Below are 20,929 nucleotides of genomic sequence, written 5' to 3'. Positions count from 1 at the left end.
ATCTCAGTGGCTGCCACAAAGAAGAGGGAGTCAAGCTATTCTCCAAAACACCTGAAAGCAGGACAAGAAGCAATGGATGGAAACTAGTCAAGGAGAGAAGCAACCTAGAACTAAGGAGAAACTTCCTGACAGTTAGAACAATTAAACAGTGGAACAACCCGCCTCCAGAAGTGGTGAATGCTCCAACACTGGAAGTTTTTAAGAGGAGACTGGACAGCCATTTGCCTGAAATGTTGTTTTTTTTTATTGAAAAGTTTTTCAATACAGTTTATCTTTAACAATCCCTCCCCCCCACCCCCCACCCAACCCTTCCTAGCCCTCCCTAACCCTCCCCCTCCCCTTCCCCCCTCCCCCCTCCCCGACTTCCCAGAGCTAAATACAAGGTATAAAGGTAAAAACAATCATAAACAACCATATGCTAACAACAATAAACTATTAAGTCTATCGCACTCTAGCTCATATGAAATGACTACAAGCAATACTAATATCACATAAAGAAAAGAAAAAAGAAAAAAACTTATTCAAATGCTAAATGAAACTTTTTAGTCCCATATTTGTTCTGGAGATTTCCCTGAAATGTTATAGGGTTTCGTCCCTGAGCAGGGGGTTGGACTAGATGACCTCCAAGGTCCCTTCCAACTTATTATTATTATTATTATTATTATTATTATTATTATTATTATTATTATTATTATTATTATTATTATTATTATTATTATTATTATTATTATTATTATTATTATTATTATCCCCACGTGATATACTTAAGTCAAACAAAGCCCAATACATTACACCCCTCCTCCCTAGAATGTACACACATTATAACAACAAAGGAATGATTACAGCAATTACAAGTTTTACAAAGATACAGCAATAGTATGCACGTACACATTATCGCACTTGCTAATACAGAGGCTCTCCTGTCTAGCAGTAATTCAATGACACATACAACATTAAAGCTCAGTTATTTTGAAACAAAATCTTGTAGATACGCAGGAGGCTTGAGAACCCTCATGAAATGCCTGGGAGAGCCAGGCACTCCCCGGTCTACCAGCTTGCCCACCAGGCTGGGTAGACCAGGGTCCATAAGTTCAAGCGAGTCTGGCTGACTCGGAATTCTCTGGCTGGCCATTTTGGGTTGGCCCACCCCAGAGTCCAATTGTTCTGCAGAGTTAGCACAGTGGCTGTAGTGTTCTGGTTGGCTTTCTCTGTCAGGGGCCCCATGTTGCACTCCTGGGCCTTGCCCCCCCTACGACCACCTCCCCGTTGCTCTGACTACTTGGGACCTCAGTGCATATGGATTGGTCAGCCTGGCTTCCGGTTTGCAGTCCGTGGATGGGACCTGGGACAAAGTCCTCGCTTTGTGGCCGTTCTGGAAAACGCTTTCTAAGCTGATCAATATGGCGATGAATGACTCACCCGCCCTCTAGGCCCACTTCGTATGAGAGAGGGCCCGACATTTTGGTGATTTTCCCTGGCACCCACAAGTTCCCATGCCCATAGTTCCGGGCCCACACCCTGTCGCCCACTTGCAGCCCCCTTGGGGGTTTTGGGCTAGAGGCCTCAGCTGCCACCTGGCCTGGGTGCAACCTGTCCAGTTTCATGATTAGTCGCCTCCCCTAGCACAGCTCTGCTGGGCTTTTGCCCATCGCTGTGCACTATGTGGAAAGTTGGCAGAGCAAAAAGTTGGCCAGTCTGTGGTGCCAGTCCCCAGTCACTATGTGTTTCAATGACTCTTTCGTGGTGCGCACCTTTCGTTCGGTTTGACCATTACTAGATGGGTAAAGTGGAGCCGATGTTGCATGCCTAATGAGGTTTCCTCTCAGGAAAGCCTGAAATTCTGCCGCAGTAAATTGGGACCCGTTATCGGACACTACGACGTCCGGTAGCCCGTGCGTTGCAAAGAGTTTCCTAAGCACCTGGATGGTCCTAGCAGTAGTCATATTTGCGATTGGTATAACTTCCAGCCATTTAGAGTGGCTGTCGACTACTATAAGAAAGAGCTGTCCCTGAAAGGGCCCTGCAAAGTCTATGTGAATCCTCGACCAGGGTGTGTGTGTCTCCTCCCACCTGTGGACGGGAGCGTGCGGCATTTCAGGCCTAGACTGCTGGCATGTGTAACACCCATGTACTTGAGCCTCAGTGGTTTTATCTAATCCTGGCCACCATAAATAGCTTCTTGCCAAAGCTTTTATGCGAACAATACCCGCATGACCTTCATGAAGTGATTGCAATACCCTGTCCCTTAATGAGGTGGGAACAATGACCCTGTTCCCCCAAAGAATATAACCCTTATGAGCTGAGAGCTCATGTCTCCTTGTGAAGTAGCTCTGGAACTCAGGACCTTGGCTTTTCTCTAGCCACCCCGTGTGGACCCAAGAAAGCACTCTGCTTAGGGTCTTGTCTGCTGCCGTTTCTGCAGCTATCTCCCCCGTGTGGAGGGGAAACTCCGACAAGTCCTGAATGGACAAAACGTGGGCTGCTGGGGTCGGATCTGGCTCGATTTGAGGCAGTGGAAGCCTGCTCAGGCCATCTGCATGGCCCATATTCTTGCCAGGTTTGTGAATTAGCTTAAAGCTGTAAGCCGATAAAAAAATGGACCATCTTAGCATTCTAGGGGATGAGATGTGGGGTGTCTGTCTGTCTGTAGTGAATAACCTCAATAGCGGTTTATGGACTGTGAAGACCGTGAAGTCCCTGCTGTATAAGTAATTGTGGAATTTTTTTACTCCAGCTACTATGGCCAATGCCTCCTTGTCAATTTGTGCATAATTACGCTCTGCAGAGGACAGTGTCCTGGAATAAAAAGCAATCGGAACTTGAGTTCCATCACTCTCCAAGTGACTTAGGACAGCCCCCACCCCGTATGGGGATGCATCACACGCTAGGCATACAGGCATTGATTCCTTGAAATGAATGATAATTGAACTAACAGATAGTAGAGACTTCAATTCCTGAAAACTTCTTTCGTGAACACTAATCCACTTCCACGCAGTATTTTTGTCCAAGAGCCGGTGTAACGGCTCTGCCACTGTGGCCTTGTTAGGAAGGAATGCATGGTAAAAATTTAGGAGGCGTAGGAATGCCTGAAGCTCTCCCTTCATTTTGGGGCTGGGTGCCATCTGAATGGCCTTCACTTTTGACTCAGGTCGATGCCATTAGCAGCTATACGGAAACCCAAGAACTCAGTTGAAGGGAGTCCAATGCTACACTTATTCTTTTTAAGCTTGAGGCCTGCTTTCTGCAGCCTTTGAAGGACAGCTCTGAGCCTCCTTGCTAACAACTCAGTGGACTCACTGGCGATAAGCACATCATCAAAATAGGGGTAAACCCCCAGAATGCCCTTGAGCATCCGCTCCATAACGCCTTGAAAAATGCCAGGGGATACGCTGACCCCAAATTGCAGGCATTTTACTTTAAACGCTCCCCTGTGGGTTACAATTGTCTGTGCCATGGCTGTGCCCTCGTCAACAGGAAGCTGTTGGTAGGCCTGAGCCAAATCTATTTTTGCAAAAATTGTACCACCTTGCAAGGACGCCAGGATGTGGCTTACTACTGGTACTGGGTATGCATGCTGTTTGAGTGCACAATTAATTGTGCATTTGTAATTGGCACAGATTTGGACCTCCCCATTGGCTTTTAGTGGCGTTACGATTGGGGTCTCCCATTCACCCCCATCTACTGGCTGCAGTACTCCCTGTTCTACAAGTTTATCTAACTCAGCGTCTATTTTGTGTTTAAGAGCAAATGGTACCCTATGAGGTTTAATCCTGACCGGCACTACAGTAGGATCTAGTTCAAATGTTATTGGCAGGCCCGTATACATCCCCAGAGCTGAGCGAAACACATCTGCGAATTCTTTGCTAGACTCACGACTTGTGTCTGGTTGATTCTGATTACTTGGATGCCTAGTGCATCAAACCAGTCGAGCCCAATCAGGCTTGTTCGCTGACCCCCTACTACGACAACGTCCAGGTGCCCAGAAAACCCCTTAAATTTAACAGCTAGTGTGGCCTCACCCTTGACTGTGACTCTAGCATTCTGGAAGTCAGTTAGTATAATGTCAGATGGCCTCAGCTTGGCCCATCTCTTGCTGCGATTGCAGACTAAATTAAATGTCTCAAGTGAAATAATGGAAACAGCTGAGTCCGTGTCCAGCTCCCTCTTGCAAGGGACCCCTTGTAGTTCCACCTGAAGTCTAAACTTTGGCTTAATAGGGCGGCGAGCTCCCATGCAGCAAATGCTTCTGTGGCTGGAGCAAAACCCTACGCTATACTGGCCCGGGGCCCCGGTATCTCCTAATCGGAATGTCCGACTGGCAATTCGAATGCTGGTCCCTCTGGCGACCTCTGCAGATGGACGCAATGTGGCTGGTCTTCCCACAGGCCAGGCATGTGGCTGTCCAGAACCTACAGTCTATGCATGGTGGCGGCCGCCACACCCTGGGCACCTAAGGAACGGATCTGCCTTGTAAGTCGCTCCTTGTTGCTTGTCGCTGTGTCGCTGTGACGCTGTTGGTTGTTGTGTCTTTGTAGCTTGTCAACTTCTGTGTTGTCTTTGGGGTCTTCCACATGTTCAGCATCCTCGTGGTGGATGGCTTCCTCAGGCTGTGCTGTTTTGGCAGGCCTCATGGCTCGTACGGCCCCGCTGGTGGCTTTGTCTGCCATGATCTCTTTCAGCACATCTGGGAACATCAGAGTCTCTTTGGCGAAGAGTTTTTGCTGTAACTCTCGATTCTGGAGACAGCACCGGTTATTTTTCAGGGAATCATGGAGCATACACTCAAGGGTATTCAGGGCGTCTGCCCTTATTTTGATGATGTTCTTATTGCAGGGGAATCCCCAGAAGTGTTGGCCAGTAGGCTCAGGGCTGTTTTGCAGAGGCTTCGTGAAGCAGGCCTCAAATAAAAAAAGAACAAGTATAGTATTGGGGTTTCTTCAACAGAATTCCTGGGTTTCTGAATTGCTGCTAACAGCATTCACGCACTGATTCTAAAGTGAAGGCCATCAAAATGGCTCCTAGGCCCAAATCAAAAGGAGAGCTACAAGCATTCTTGGGTCTCCTAAACGTCTATCACACATTTCTACCTCATAAGGCTGCAATAGCAGAGCCCCTCCACAGGCTTCTTGATAAGAAAGCTCCATGGAAATGGACTAACTTACATGAAAAAAGTTTCCAGGAATTAAAAGCACTATTGTCAGAAAAGTCCACTGTAACTCATTACATAGAGTCTAAACCTGTATGTCTTGCATGCGATGCTTCTCCCTATGGGGTGGGGGCAGTTTTAAGTCACACAGAAAAAAATGGGAAACAGGTTCCTATAGCATTTTACTCAAGGACATTGTCTTCTGCTGAGTGCAACTATGCTCAGATTGACAAAGAGGCCCTAGCCATCGTTGCTGGAATAAAAAAATTCCATGACTATTTATATGGCAGGGATTTTACAGTCTACACTGACCACAAACCTCTGTTGGGACTTTTTACAATGGACAAACAACCCCCCCCCCCACATACTATCTCCAAGAATGTTGAGATGGTCTATTTTCCTATCTGCATACAATTTTAAATTAATTCACAAACCGGGCAAGGAAATGGGCCATGCTGATGGCATCAGCAGACTACCACTGCCACTAATAGATCCAGATCCGGCTCCTGCTGCTAGAATATTGTCCATACAGGACATACCTGATTTTCCCCTCCATGCAGGGGACATTGATGCTGAAACTGCCACAGATAAAATACTTAGTAGAGTGTTGTCATGGGTATACACGGGCTGGTTGGAAAAAAGTCCAGGCTCGGAATTTCAAAGCTATTTTGTCAGGAGGCATGAGTTATCTGCACATAAAGGGTGCATTTTATGGGGAAACAGAGTCATAACTCCCACTTCCCTAAGAGACAGGGTTTTACAATCATTACATGAAGGCCATCCAGGCATTGTCAGAATGAAAGCTTTAGCTAGAAGCTACCTCTTGTGGCCTGGCCTTGATAAGGACATTGAGGCTCAAGTCCATGGTTGTTATACATGCCAGCAATCTAGGCCTAAAATGCCACAGGCTCCAGTTCACAGGTGGAAGGAAATGCACACTCCCTGGTGTAGGGTTCATATAGACTACACTGGGCCCTTTCAGGGACAGCTCTTCCTGATAGTAGTGGATAGCCACTCCAAATGGCTGGAAGTAATTCCAGTTCCTAACATGACTACTGCTAGGTCCATCCAGGTGCTGAGAAAACTTTTTGCCACACATGGGTTGCCAGATGTCTTAATGCCCAATTCACTGCTGCTGAATTTCAGGCCTTTCTTAGAGCTAATCTCATCAGACATGCAACATCTGCGCCTTTTCATCCATCTTCTAATGGTCAAGCTGCACGCATGGTGAGGACAATGAAGGGAGCACTCAAGTGCATTGTTACAGGTGACTGGCATCGCAGATTGGCAGATTTTCTACTCTGCCAGCATTCTACGCCCTGCACTGCTACAGGCAAAAGTCCTGCAGAACTACATTGGGGGAGGCATTTGATCACTAAACTGGACAGGTTGCATCCAGATAGAGTGGCAGCAGAAGCCTCTCGACCAAAACCCCTGAGGGGGCTGCACATGGGCGATTGGGTTTGGGCCAGGAACTATGGTCATGGGAATCTGTGGGTTCCTGGTCAAATCACCAAGGCATCCGGATTCCTATCTTATGAAGTGGGGTTGGAGGGAGGGCGAGTTGTCAGACGACACATTGATCAGCTCAGGAAACGGTTTCCAGAATGGCCACTAAGTGAGGACTGCATCATAAGTCCCTCCCAAGGTCCTCAAACTTGCGGCCAAGCCAGCCCTCACATGGACTACCAGGACTTTTCCTTCTTAACTGAGGTGGAACCAGAGGGAGAACTGGGGAGCTCTGGAGTGCAACAAGGATCCCCTGAAGGAGCAAACCAACCGAACTTCAGCAACCGCTGTGCCTACTCTGCTGAACAGTCTGACTCTGGGGTGGGCCAACCTGGAGAGGCCAGCCAGAGTGCATTGAATCCCCTTGAGTCAGGAGCACAAAGGGAGACAAGTCTACCCAGCCCACTGGGTAAGCTGGTAGACCACAAGTGATGGGAACTCCGAGACGTTCCTCTAGGGCACACAAGCCTCCTTCATATCTTGCAGATTACGTTGTAAAATAAAGAGCTATATATTGTTGTAAATCCTGTTGCCACTAGATTACAGAAACTAGTGCTATGATGTAACTGTCTAATAGTGCAAATTGTGAAGCCTGTTAATTGAGATGTTGTTTAATCTCATTGTAACCTACATTGTTTTTTTATTATTTTTATTATTATTATTATCACTTTTACTTTAGTGTGTTGGATAATGAATCTTGACAATTGTTGAGACTAATTGGTGTTATTATGGTCTGATCTAAGAGGGGTACTGGGCTCTTTTGAAATACCCCGTGGTTTGCTGGAGCAGCTAACGGCTCTCCAGCATCCCAGACGACAAGTCTCCTGTGCTGCAATTGGCTATCTCCAGGTGGCAATGGTTGATTCAAATCTATTGGCTGCCGCCTAGGGGCTAGACTATATATTGTGGCTAGTTGCAGGCATTTCCCCAGTACAGTTCCAGCATGAAATAAACAATGAGTTACCCTGTACTCTGTTCAGCGTCTTCATTCCTGCGCCAAAGAACCCGCTATTTAACACCTTCATTAATTAAATCCAAGGAAATTTACTTGCTAAATACCTTAGTTTTGCATACTGTGTTTAATTGAAAGCTACTATCACTGCCAATAAAGATAGAGATTTGAACTTCTGAATTAGCCAGTCTTCCCATATTATCTCAAGACACTTGAGAAATACTATTACCTCTACCTTGGGTCTCAGAGTTTATGGCAGCACAAAGCAGGAGCTGCTATACAAAACCTGATATTTTCCTAAGGACATTGTAATTGGCAAACATTTTTGTCTTTTTTATTCTTTGGTTAGGATATTTAGAAATAATGTGCCAGTCCCTCTGTTAGACTTCAGCAGCTAGGAGGTGGGCAAAGTAAACTCATTAATCTATTTAAATATTAAAACTTTTTGAGCCAATTTTCTCCATTGTTTGTGAGCAGGTTGTGTTAATTCTGTAGCTTATAATTTATGAATTTAGAGTACAAGTTTACCTTTTTTAAAGAAACAAATCCATGAATTGGTGAAAGAGGAGTAGCTATTCCCCTCTAAGCAACAAAATGAATCAGGCATAAATTGGCTGTGTGGATGTCACCTTTTATTTAAATTCCTTTTAGACTCACTCCTAACCATATGTATGTGTACATTCAAGAGAACAGAAGTTATGACTAAGACCATAAATCTTCCTCACAACCAACAATAAATTAAAACCAAACATCTCCAGGGTATTTAAAATTGCATCTCTGCACTTAATACTCCAATCACCTGTAAGAAATATGCTCAAAAGGAATGGAGGTGTGAAATCTAGCAGAATTTATTCTCCAGGCTTTACAATAGATTAATTTTTGTTATTAGAATTGCTGCTCAAGTATGTTTGCTGACCTTTCTCTTTTTGGGCCACAATGCTGCATATCAATACCACTTTATTGGCTTCCAGATTAAATTATAATATTACAGAACAAAGGGACTGGATCTCGTAATTTAATGGAGTCCTCTATTTATACAATATAAATATTTATTCCACATGGGCGAGGGATAAAAATTAAAAAGGGTCCTACAGACTTAAGTTAAGCCCCATTTTCTGCTGGGTTGAGTCAGAGGCCAAGGGAAATATCAAGTACCTCATTTGTGGACATATACATATATACCTCTACTCTTTCAGAACATCTTACTCTTCAATATATTGGCACGATAGAAGTCACCAATTTAGTCAGGTAGTAAATCTAAATAAGAGTTCTAATGTGCAAACAAATCTTAGATTTTTGAATGTGACATTTTCACAAACTGCTTAAAAGGTGCCTGGATAGACATTCTTCTTATTAAAATATAAGTAGTGAGAAAACTGTTCTACACATTTCCAAGTAAGTATGTGGGTTGCAGACACTTCAGTCTATCTGTCAAAACTTGTTTATTTCACATTCTGATCACTAGGATTGCTTGTTGAGATAATGATGGCTCAGAGTGTGTTGGATAAGAAAGCAAAGGTACTTTTTCAAGAGGCAACTGGACTTTCTTGTCTTCCTTTGAAGACGTTTCACTTCTCATCCAAGAAACTTCTGGATGGTGGGAAATGGAATAGAAGGATTTATATTCTTTACAGACAGCTGGTCATCTGCATTCTTTTAGAGAGTCATTGAGGCCACTTGGAGGTTATCTATGTCCTCAGGGTCACCTACTGTAAGTAGGGCAAATGGGTGTGGAGCCTTCTTGGAACTGTGTTGTAGACAGGAGATAGATGACGTCGTATTCCTCTGTTGAAAGAGGGCTGTTCAATTTTAACATAGATGGCCTCTTTGACATCTCTTTCAAATTAAAATGTGGACTTTGCTGTCCTCAAAAGAGTGGCCTGGGATTCTGGAAAGTGTTTGCTATTTCAGTGTATTCAGATACTTCAGAGAACAAATGTTTTATTAAACTGTAATTGCCCGTCTTATGGTATGTTAGGTTTTATTTTCTATTATTATTTATTTATTATTTATAAATTATAAATTAATAAATAAAATAAATTCATCCATCAGTTTTTGTTTTATAATAATATTAATTCCTACATTTCATTTGTTTACATATCTTAAATTAGCCTTGAGACCATTAGTAATCATTGCTTGTGTAGCAGTAACCACAGTATTCAGATTCCTGCTTCCGAAGAAGTAACATTAATGTATACATAATGATGGATAATTTTTCTTGGTTTAAAATTGTGATTTTTTTTTTATTTTTAAAAAGTTTTGGGCCTCCAAGACATACATTGGGTATGATGATAATTAAATAAAATCATTGAAGAAAGCTTGGTCAGAAATATCTCCCAGCCTTTGCTCTTTTTTATTTATGAAAGAAAACATGTGCATTAACTCCACTGGCATGTCACACTTTTTTTGAATTCTGTATAAAAAGTGAAACACAGTCAGTTCATTACTGAATGTGGATTATGCAATGAGGGACAAGTACCATCCCCTTTGTGTTGGAAGCATCCTTCAAGGTACTTCCTCATTGAAAGGATTAGCTAGTGACATCACTGTTACCTAGGGCACATCCATGGGGGTTTCTTTCATGTCCTGGTCAAGGAGATAGGGTGAATGACTGGAGCTCACCTCGTCACACCCCAGCACTCGGGTCTCGAATGTGGACTTGCTAACCTCCAACCCAGAGACCTAATGACATGAGCCACCACACTTCAAGGGACAGATTGAGGGTATAGATTTTATGCAATCCAGAACTGTATAAGATCCTCGTGCTATGGATTGATAAAAGAAAGTATCTTAACTCATTTTCCATCTGCTTCAATACTCGAACTGCTCATCTTATTGAAATACAGCATTTTGGATTCTTCTACCGTAATTTTTTTGTCTTGTGGTTCTTTTTAGGAAATCTAACACTTTCAATATCTAGTAATTTCCATTTTCTATGCCTCTACTTATTATCTTAATATGAGTGAAAAAGGGAACAATCTGATCAAATTTGGAGTTATGGCTGGGTTACATGTGAGATATTTGGCTGAATAGGGAAAACAGAAAATGAGAAAAATATGCATACAATAGGAGAACATATTCTCATACATTGAAGAAATTTCCTGAAGTAAACATGTAAGCTCATGGTACAGCCACCTGAATCCTAAACTGGTCAGAACCAGTTCCCTTTCTGCAAAAAATTTCAAGCTGGACCATTTCAGTTTTGAAACCTTTGCATATTTCTAAACATGTTTACTTTTGGTGAGTGGTGATGAGCTGCTGAGGTTGAGAACTGTTGTTCTGTGTAAATAAGTTTATATTTTATAATTAGTTATACTATTTATGTTTGTAACATAAACAAATTAATATTATATGATGCTCTTGTGAGGTAATTGCACAGAATATTTTATTTACAGTGTTTAACATTGGTGATACATAAATATTCAACAGCACATTTAGTTTAAAAGAAATATGTTTTAGTACAAAAGCACAAAATAAATACATTAAAAAATGTTGTTCCATCTTCTTTTAAAGGAATGTTTAGCATGTACCCAGACTAAGAAATAGAATAATGCAATATAATTTTCTTTAACATTTATAAAGATACTATTTGACATTATCATATTTCTATAAAGTTTTTTTAAAAAAAACCTACCATTAATTTTGGTAGGAGTCACATATAACTAGTTTTTTAACCAAAATTACAATCAGTGGGCAATAAAGTATTATAATTCTTCCATGATTATCTGTTTTCATTAAAATGGACCTACACAGTACAATTGGAATATAAGACAATAAGGATAATTGTGACTGGCTAGTAATTGGATGGAAAGTTTACAAGAGACCCTAGAGCAATAGGCTGGTAAAAAAAAATCCCAAGTTTCTAGAAAAAGATAATGGGAAACACTTTTTGTGCTATTGCCAAGAAAGCTGCATGGACATGTCCATGTAGTAATAAGAAATCACGACTGACTGAGGATGAGTTTTATTAATGCAAAAGATGTTTACATTTTATTTCAAAAATAAAGCAGTAAGAATTTGCTGGGATGTATTTTTCATCATCAGTTTAGTGAAATTTTCTAATCTTTATTAAATTATGGAATTTCATCCTCAGAATAAATGTTTATATATATATAAACGGTGCTCATCTCCATTTCAAAGCTGAAGAGCCAGCGTTTGTCCAAGGACATCTCCGTGGTCATGTGGCCGGCATGACTAGATGCCAAAGGTGCACGGGACTCTGTTACCTTCCCACCGTAGTGGTCCCTATTTTTCTACTTGCATTTTTACGTGCTTTTGAACTGCTAGGTTGGCAGAAGCTGGGACGAGTAACAGGTGCTCACTCTGTTACGCAGCACTCAGGATTCGACCCACCAAACTGCCAACCATCTGGTCGACAAGCTCAGTGTGATAAAGTATTAGCATCTTGGAAGAAGATGGGACTGGGGGACTTACTAATAAATTAAAAACATCTGGTTCCTAGCGTCTACAGCCTGTTTCTCATACATTAATCTGTCTATCTGTCTGTCCATGTATAATTCTTCTACTGTTATTCTAACAATCATACTATTTTATTTTATGGCCCCAAAACAGGGACAAATTATCATTCATAATGAATGTGCATAATGTACAAATGCCATTTTCTAACTCTGGCAAGTACAGTCTTAACAGGAAGAACTGAATGATCATTTGTACAGATTTACTTTCTGTTGCATTATTCAGGTTGTAACATTCTTGCTTTGTGGATTTCCAGCCAGCTGAATCAGTACTCAGGACAAGAAACCACGAAGCACAACTTATCCTAGATCATAGCTGTAGTGTGCCATACAGATCTATCAACTAGCACCATCGTTGGGAGAAAGAAGGAAAACAATCTGCTCTTCTTCCTTTAATGTACACTAATATTAGTAGCAGAAGGAAAGGGTGCCCAAGCTGGATATGTATGGAGTTTAAACAGTGGCTGTGCCCATGTCATAATGGCGAGCATCACAACAGCAACTCCAATGATGTTTATACCCAGTCCAGCTTTAACCTAAAGAAGGAATATGTACATATATATATTAAACAAATGAAAAGTTAACAGAAAGACCAACTTTTCTAGAACAAATTTGCAAAAATTAAGTGATATAATAATGATTAAAAACTATTATGTATGCATGGATAGCACTAAATTTGAAATAGAATAGTCAAAAGAATATTGCTCACTATTTCCTCAGACTAATTTCTAAACACTTGTTTTCTCATTTTTAGATTTCATTGCTGGAAGGTATGATGTGGATGACCAGATGAAAACTGAAGTGGTATATTTTAATAGTTTGACTTGAACTAAAGTCTTTAGTAAATAGGCTCTTTTGGCCAGAGAAGTTTGTTGCCTGTACATTGATAATACTGCATTTCAGACCTTTGAATGAGCACCACTGGGCTTCCCATAGAGGCAGGATAAGGGGAGGAAGGATGGAGCACTATGGATTTTGCAATGTATACTGTGTGATTGTATAGAAATAAAATGATTCTAACAAACTGTCGCAATGTTCCAACCCACTGAACCTCTCCAGAAAAATCCCTTGGTTTGTCTTTTCAAATATTGCTGAAAAATTCCTGTTGATCCACATAGTCTGATTGAAAGTATCATTGTAAACAACCAAACCTATTTCAGTTTTTTTCTGTAAACTTGAAACCACACTAAGTAGTTCCAGAAGATTAGATTTTTCCCAAGTAACATCTATAGATAGTTGTTCTTCTTTAGAAAGGAATATTTGCAACTGGGTAGAAATTATCAAAAATCTGAGTCTCCAGGGCAGCAACTTTCCAAGAGAGGTCACAGTGCAATCTCTTTAAAAGTCTGTCTCCAAATATTATACATGAAGAGTCTTCAACTCATTCATGTAACTCCCACCTACTAGAGCTTACCAGACATCATAAGTAGTGGTCTAGAGAACAGCAGAATTACCTCATTCTTATAAATGCTTTGTCCACTTCCCCAGACTTCAAAAGCTAAATCGCAGACTATGACAAGTTCTGCACAACCTATGTTGTCGAGCTTGCAGCAGATGGAAAGGACTTCATATTCAAACTTTGTCATAAATCTGTTATAATGTGTTACTGAAGAGAAGCTGAGTCTGTTCCCTGAACTAAGTCTGAGCAACCTACCTGTTACTACAAAAGTTCTGTTATGTGCTTCATGGCTGATCTAAGGACGATGATAATGATGATTTGTTGCATTCCAAAAAACTGGGCAGATTGCAACATCAAATATAAAATTTAAAACAATTAAAAACCTATCACACAGCATAGCAGCCTGGAAAAAAGAACCATAACAGTACACACATCTGAGAGGGGCTCCACTAGCACATTAAACCCAGGTCTAGGAAGAAAAGCCAGGTCTAAAGAGCCCTTGGAACCCTAAGAGGATGGATGGCATATGCATCTCTGGGGATAGGTGTTCCAGAAGGTAATGGCTGCAAAACAGAAGGCACACTTCTTTGGTTCCTTAAGATTACAACATTTAATTGAGGGGACCTGGAGCACAACCACTCTGCCTGAATATACTGGGCAGGCAGAAATTATCAGAGGCAGGTGGTCTCACAGATAATATATGAAGGGCTTTCTAGGTGGCAACTTTAATTGCAGCTGGAAGCCAACTGATAGCTAGTTCGGTTCATGTACTAGTAATATTAAAAGGTAAAGGTTCCCCCGCACATGCGTGCTAGTCGTTTCCAATTCTAGGGGCCGGTGCTCATCTCCGTTTCAAAGCCGAAGAGCCAGCGCTTGTCCGAGGACGTCTCCGTGGTCATGTGGCCGGCATGACTAGATGCCAAAGGCGCACGGAACGCTGTTACCTTCCCACCGTAGTGGTCCCTATTTTTCTACTTGCATTTTTACGTGCTTTTGAACTGCTAGGTTGGCAGAAGCTGGGACGAGTAACAGGCGCTCACTCTGTTATGCGGCACTCGGGATTCGACCTGCCAAACTGCCGACCTTCCGATCGACAAGCTCAGCATCCTAACCCACTGAGCCACTGCATCCCTTCTAGTAATATTACAGAGGAGTAATAAGAACTGTCTGTTATGGCACAGCCCACTTCAGTTTGGGCCAGCTATAGCTTCTGGATGGGCAGCTCACCTATCGATACATTGCAATAATTTACCACAGTCAATTGCATCAAAGGCTGCTAACAGATGACATAGCACAAGGATGAGGCACCACTACATCCAATCTCTGTCAAAGGTCATAGACAATGAAAACTTAACTGAAACTGTCCAGGTAATCTTTGTCCTCTAAGATCCTCTGTAGCTGCCATCTAACCACCTTTTCCACAACCTTCCTCACAATATTGGAATATTGGAAACTGGATGATAATTGTGAAGGATATGGGGGGCAGTGATGGCCTCTTGAGAATTAAAGTTTCTTTGATGCCATCACCATCAATACATATAATAGATACCATTATACTTTCTCATGTATTCTCATTATTGTTAACAATGATAACATTTGAAAAAAGTTCACAAATTATTCTTTTCTTACTGTTAACTTACCATATCAATAACTTTCAGGTGACCATAAGAAAACACAATCGCATTGGGTGGATTTGCTACTGGTAGCAAAAATGCAAATGATGTACAGAGGGTTGTTGGTATCAAGATATAAAGAGGGTTTACTTGGATGGCTTCAGCCTATTAGACAAAGAGATGCCAAGAGAAATTCAAGATTATTGGTTAATATTTGCTCACTTGAAGGACACATTTGATCTGAAATTGGAGTCTTATAAATGTATTGAACTACAATTCCTATTATCTTCAAAATGAACCTGCTAGTGAGGATGATGCAAATTGTAATCCAGCACATCTGGAAAGCACAGGAAAGATTAAAATCCAAGGAATAATATTACTACTGTAATTATTAAATGAAAATTTAAACGATACATCCCACTTAAAATAGATCATTACCAAATCTTTACAACCATTGTTGCTTATATTGTTTATATTAATCTTCCACATGGAGGATTGTGATTTGGAATGTAAAATCTATAAATGATCTCATAACTTCTTACTTTTTTCTGTATTTTGTATAATATTGCTCAACCTAAAAGGGAATCTTATGTGTTTCTAGCTATGAAGACTGATAATTCTCTACAGTTCCAACTAAAGATTCCTTAATCAAAACATCCATGATAGGCCTACAATTTTGTGATATGTATTAGCTATTTGCATAATATAGAATGCTTTCATATTCTGATATAAGTACATTCTCTATTACAAATATGAAGTAATTTAATCATAACTATAAGAAGAATGCATTTACAGTAAACTCTGGTTGATCTTAGCTGACCTCAAAAACTAAGCACAGTCAGAGCTACTTCATAATTGGATGGATAATAACGCGAAAATCTCAGGGCTATTGACTGTCACAGGAATTAGAGAACTGTAGATATATTATGACAAAAGTACATAAAGATACTGAGGACAGAAAAATCTCTAGATGTAGAAAATTGTACACCACCCAGATTCACTGTGAGTTGAGCAGCCATATAAATTTGTTTAATAAATAAATATAATGTATGAATAATGAATAATGTAAATACTCTTTTAAGATGTGACCTTAATGAATCCCTAAATATCATAAAAGCAAAAACATCAAGCTTCAATTATGCCTTTGCTAAGGTGTGAAATAAATAAACATTGATTACTTTTCTTTCCGAACTTATTATAGCCCACAAAACAAAGAAAAATCCTATTATGAATTATTCACAATACTTTACTCTTGTAGTCTTGAATTAAGTAATCTTATATACCTAAGCATTCTCTGTTTCTCCATTTACTGCCATTAATTCATATTGAAAAACCTCTGTTTTAAATCCAACCACATAGTGATCTTTAACTACTATTAGATCAGCTGTTTCAAACCTAAATCAGATTACTTACCAAGGGGGCCAAGATAGGCAAAAATATAGTGATTGTAGCAGGATTGCTGGCTACTTCAGTTACTGTGGTCACGATCAAAGATGAAATGAGAATTATTAGCCATATGGGTAGTGATCCTAATGGGGTTAATTTGTTTCCAATCCAAGTTGAGAGTTTTGAGTCCTGTGAAAAACAATAATTGCTTAGTCATCCATAAATTTAATTAAACAATTTGTGTAAATGTAATATTAACCAAATAACTTCTTAATCCAAAAGATCAATATGGAAATGGAATGGAGATGAGACCCATTCATGCAATATAATTTGCTTTTCCTTCTAGCAAAATATATTTATACCACATAGAATGCTCAGCCTGAATGAGTTGATATATTTTAGTCACATTTGTATAGATAATCACAGATGCTTAGATGCCAGGTCTGACACGTTGCATCCATATCTGTTTTATTTCAGAGATACTTGATGTGTGTGGATGGTCCTTTAATATGTTGATGAGTGTGAAAATGCTCAAGTGAATATTAGGTTGAGCCAGGTTTTACCAATAGTAAAATACTAATTGGAGGATTATAGTACAATCCTAATAATATACTCGTATCATTGGGAAAATATTCAACGTAGGTATGTTTTGGGTCATCTCTTAGCTTCAAGGAACAACTTAGGTATTTTTAACCTTAGTCATGTATAGTGTAAATGGGCCCACATGAAGAATAAAATTATCTGTATGTTCCAGCATTAATGTATACTTAGAATAGATCTAGTTTAAACAATTATCTGACAATTGCACACAGCTAATCTCTCTATCTAAATGTTAGAGCATTTCTTTTCTGTCATGGTAGTGTGAACCAGCATTCCTCATTGAGATTTGAATGATTTTGATTTTTAAATGAAGAAATAATATAATTAGAACATAAGTGTGACATTCAATTGAGAAGAAATTATTTTAATTCATCAGTAGTATCAGAACTTGTTTATCATTGGATTGAGATTACAATTTTGGTGTATCAGAACAGATATTAACATCCAATGATAATAGCACCATGATTATAGACTGTACCATAAAACTATGGTATGTTTTATTTCTGTATTTATGTTGGCACATAAACCATGGTCTACAAATTCAAGATACCACACCACAATCAAATTTTTGCTAATTTGATTTCTATTCAAAAACTAATATCATGTAACTTTTCATTAAAAACCTAGTGCATAATAGACACCAACATATTTCTGAAACGGTGAAGCTGAGCAAATGAACAACCTTTTCTGCCACATTGGTTTGGTGTATTGTGCAGATGTAGTCAGTATATTACATAGACATATTTTTGTATCTTTCACAGCAGCAGAAAAACTTGTATAGATCTGTTACATTAAAGAACAGTGACTTTCTTACTATATTAGTATATAGATATAGAGCCGAGGTCCCCATCCTTTTGTGCACCAGGGACTGGTACCATGGAGAAATATTTTTCCATGGACCAGAGGGGTTGTGGCTTTGAATACTGCCTGCATCCCGAGGATAGAGCCTTGCTTGTTTGGTGTGGCCTGCTTGCTGGCATGCTACAGATCGGTACGAGTCCATGGACCGGGGGTTGGGGACCCTTAATATAGAGTATACAATTAGTATACCATATTAGGGACTGTCTGATTTAGTGACCATTTGCAGTTATGATGATGTTAAAAGCATAAGTTTGTAAGCAATCCTTGCAATTACAACCTTCACATGACTACAGACAAAGGAAAGCTTAAAAGATTGTAAGTGCAGTTATAGTTTTATTTAGCAACTGCTTTGTTTAACGATCAAGTTGATTATCCGAGTTGTGATCACTAAACGAGGTCTAGCCTCCATATAAGGAAAAAATATGCTTATTTGAGGAACCTCACTGAAAGTTTTGCCTACACTGATTGCAAAAACACATCAAGCAACCAAATAAATTCCAGTACTGTATTTTATGAAACTGGGTGACTGCACAACATATCCAGACTTTTAATGACTGAAACTGGAAAATTCTGCAATATATTACCAATAGGATATTCTCATGGGAGACTGGAGGTCAAAGTGCAGGCCACAAGATATATACTAAGCACGAAGAACAGATAGCCTTTTTGAGGAAACAGCTTCTGCATATTTTTCTTTAGACAGCTGAGATGATTCTTGCAGATTTCAATAAATTTAGTGTGCCTAAATGCAAACAATTCAGGGATAACATTTTGCCGTTAGATAAGTGACAGCAATAAACCAAATCACTGAAAGATCACTGTCATTCTTTGCATTTCCCTTGTATGGAACTACCTATACCTTATAAACTGAAGAAATGGTAAAAACTGCATTACCTCACAGCCATCAGCCAGCGCAAACCCACCGCCAACAAGAATGGCAATTTCCCAAGGCATGCATGCTTGAAATTCCTTCCAAGATATCAGTGGACTGTAATCAAAAACAACTGAAAAGGCAGAATTTTTTTTTATATTAGTAACTATAGAAAAACTTACTGCAGGCATCCTTTTATTATTCTTCCACTTGATTTTAAACATATTTTCACCCAGATACATCTTGAAAGTTCTGGTAAGGAGGTGGTGAAAAAAAGTCAAGGCAATGGGTCCAGTGGAGTATTTACAACCACCATTTTGATTTTTTTAAACATACCTTCATGTCCTTCTCTTCCCCCATCGGTGATTAGAATAACACATCATGTTCATATGATGATTATATTGCCTATAATCTACAATCTACATCTCTACCCAGGCTCTTGGCTCAACAAGAACAAGAAAATCTGTTGAGTAAACTTCAAATCTTGCACCAGAAAATATTATATAATTGTCTACAATGCCCAATGACTGGGTACAGTACATACATTTTACTAAGTATAAATTGGGTAGTAAGTTTCTTTACTTCAGAGATGTGTTTTTTCTGATCCACTGAACTTCCATTCTCTTGGAAGGGGAAATCTTATTAGAAATAAATCTCACAATTGATTTGTAGTATGCATATTTAAATAGCTGTATGTAAACATTGTAGGCCAGATGAATTTCAGAAGTATCCAGTATGTATGTATTTATGTGTGTATGTATGCATGCATATGGTTGCATAATTTTTCTAAATTAAGCAATTGCAGCAAAAATGGTTAAGGAAATATACTCAACTGTTTTTTCCATTTGAAGTTCTAGACAATCTTTTTGCAGGAATAATGAAGAAGAGGAGCCCAATTAGTAAAGCCACTGTTGAATCGGTAGCATAGCCTGGATATCTAAGGAAAGAGATATTTACTTAGAAAATAAATATTATAAATCTAGGAAAAGACTTATCTGACCAATCAGAGGCAAAAAAAGCAAATTCTTCAAATTCTTCACTGAAGATTAAGAAAATAACTAAATAGTTTCAGATGTAGCAGCAACAAGATGCCTCTGCTTTATTGAATTCTGAATTTTCTGTCATATCAGACAGCGATAAAAAAATCTCAGGGAATATGCAGAAGCTTTGAAAATGATAGCTGTAACATTCTCAAGGCCTTGACAACTCTCTTAGTAGTGCTATTTTATCATCACGAGAGCTCTAAAAACTGCCTTGCTTTCCTTTAGGTATCGTGGCATAAAATATGTAAAACATATTCATAGATAATAAGGTATTCTGCAGTGTCTATAAAGAAAAACTAATGGTAAACCTCACATGAACGATTCTGTATGGGATTCTTATAATTGCACATGTTGCCATGGAAATTTCCTGGAACTAAATGTAAATAATATTTGGGGAAAAAATTGGAAAGAAGATTTTATATATGCACACACATACAAAACTTCATATTTAGTAGCATATGTAAATCAGCCAAATGAACTCTTGGAATATTCACATGAAATTTCATGCCAGAATCAGAATATAATGGTTATTTAAAACAGCTAATAAGAAATCATAATTGTGGTGAAAATCTAACAGAGAAAAATAAAACCATAAGAAGGTATTATTATATTCCAGGTAAAGAAATGACTCTTACATAATGTTTATTTAATACCTTCAGCTTAAAAAAAAACAAAATATAGTGATTCTTCAAGTTCATCTAAACAAACTAGATAACCTACTCTAGATGCAAGGCTAAATGGATAAAAATGGATTAAATAGAGACAGACCCCAAAAGTGTCAGCTATCCAGATACCTACAGTACAATATTTTAGCATATATATAACTTGATTCATTCAATCATTTTTGGTAGTGCAATAGAAAGTTAGAATTTCACTTCCTCTGTTTCTAGTCAATAACAATCACAATCTTCTGTGATGCTTGTGGCCTTCTGAATACCAGGGGGAAATGTTTTTTTTTAAAGGCGTTGTCTCTTCTTCTACACATTCTAATAGATGTTTAAAGAAATATTTGGTACTACTATCTGGATTTTTCCATATATAAAATTATAAAACCTCCTAAAAATTGTGCAGCAT

The 20,929-nt window shown here is 39.3% G+C and overlaps 1 protein-coding gene across 1 annotated transcript in view; it reads right to left on the bottom strand.

Moving 5' to 3' along the window:
• Positions 1–12,474: 12,474 nt before the first annotated feature.
• Positions 12,475–20,929, bottom strand: part of SLC13A1 (solute carrier family 13 member 1) — a gene marked incomplete at both ends in the record, with an annotated part of 37,461 nt that continues 29,006 nt past the window's right edge. Inside the window, 5 exons of the mRNA XM_081330330.1 lie at positions 12,475–12,618; positions 15,122–15,259; positions 16,508–16,669; positions 18,836–18,945; positions 19,646–19,749. Coding sequence (XP_081186456.1) covers positions 12,475–12,618; positions 15,122–15,259; positions 16,508–16,669; positions 18,836–18,945; positions 19,646–19,749 — 658 coding nt within the window. The remainder of the gene's footprint in view (positions 12,619–15,121; positions 15,260–16,507; positions 16,670–18,835; positions 18,946–19,645; positions 19,750–20,929) is intronic.

Source organism: Vipera berus (assembly GCF_964194415.1).
Source record: "Vipera berus genome assembly, chromosome: 6".
NCBI classification, from domain to species: domain Eukaryota; kingdom Metazoa; phylum Chordata; class Lepidosauria; order Squamata; family Viperidae; genus Vipera; species Vipera berus.
This window is presented reverse-complemented; position numbering and strand designations above follow the sequence as displayed.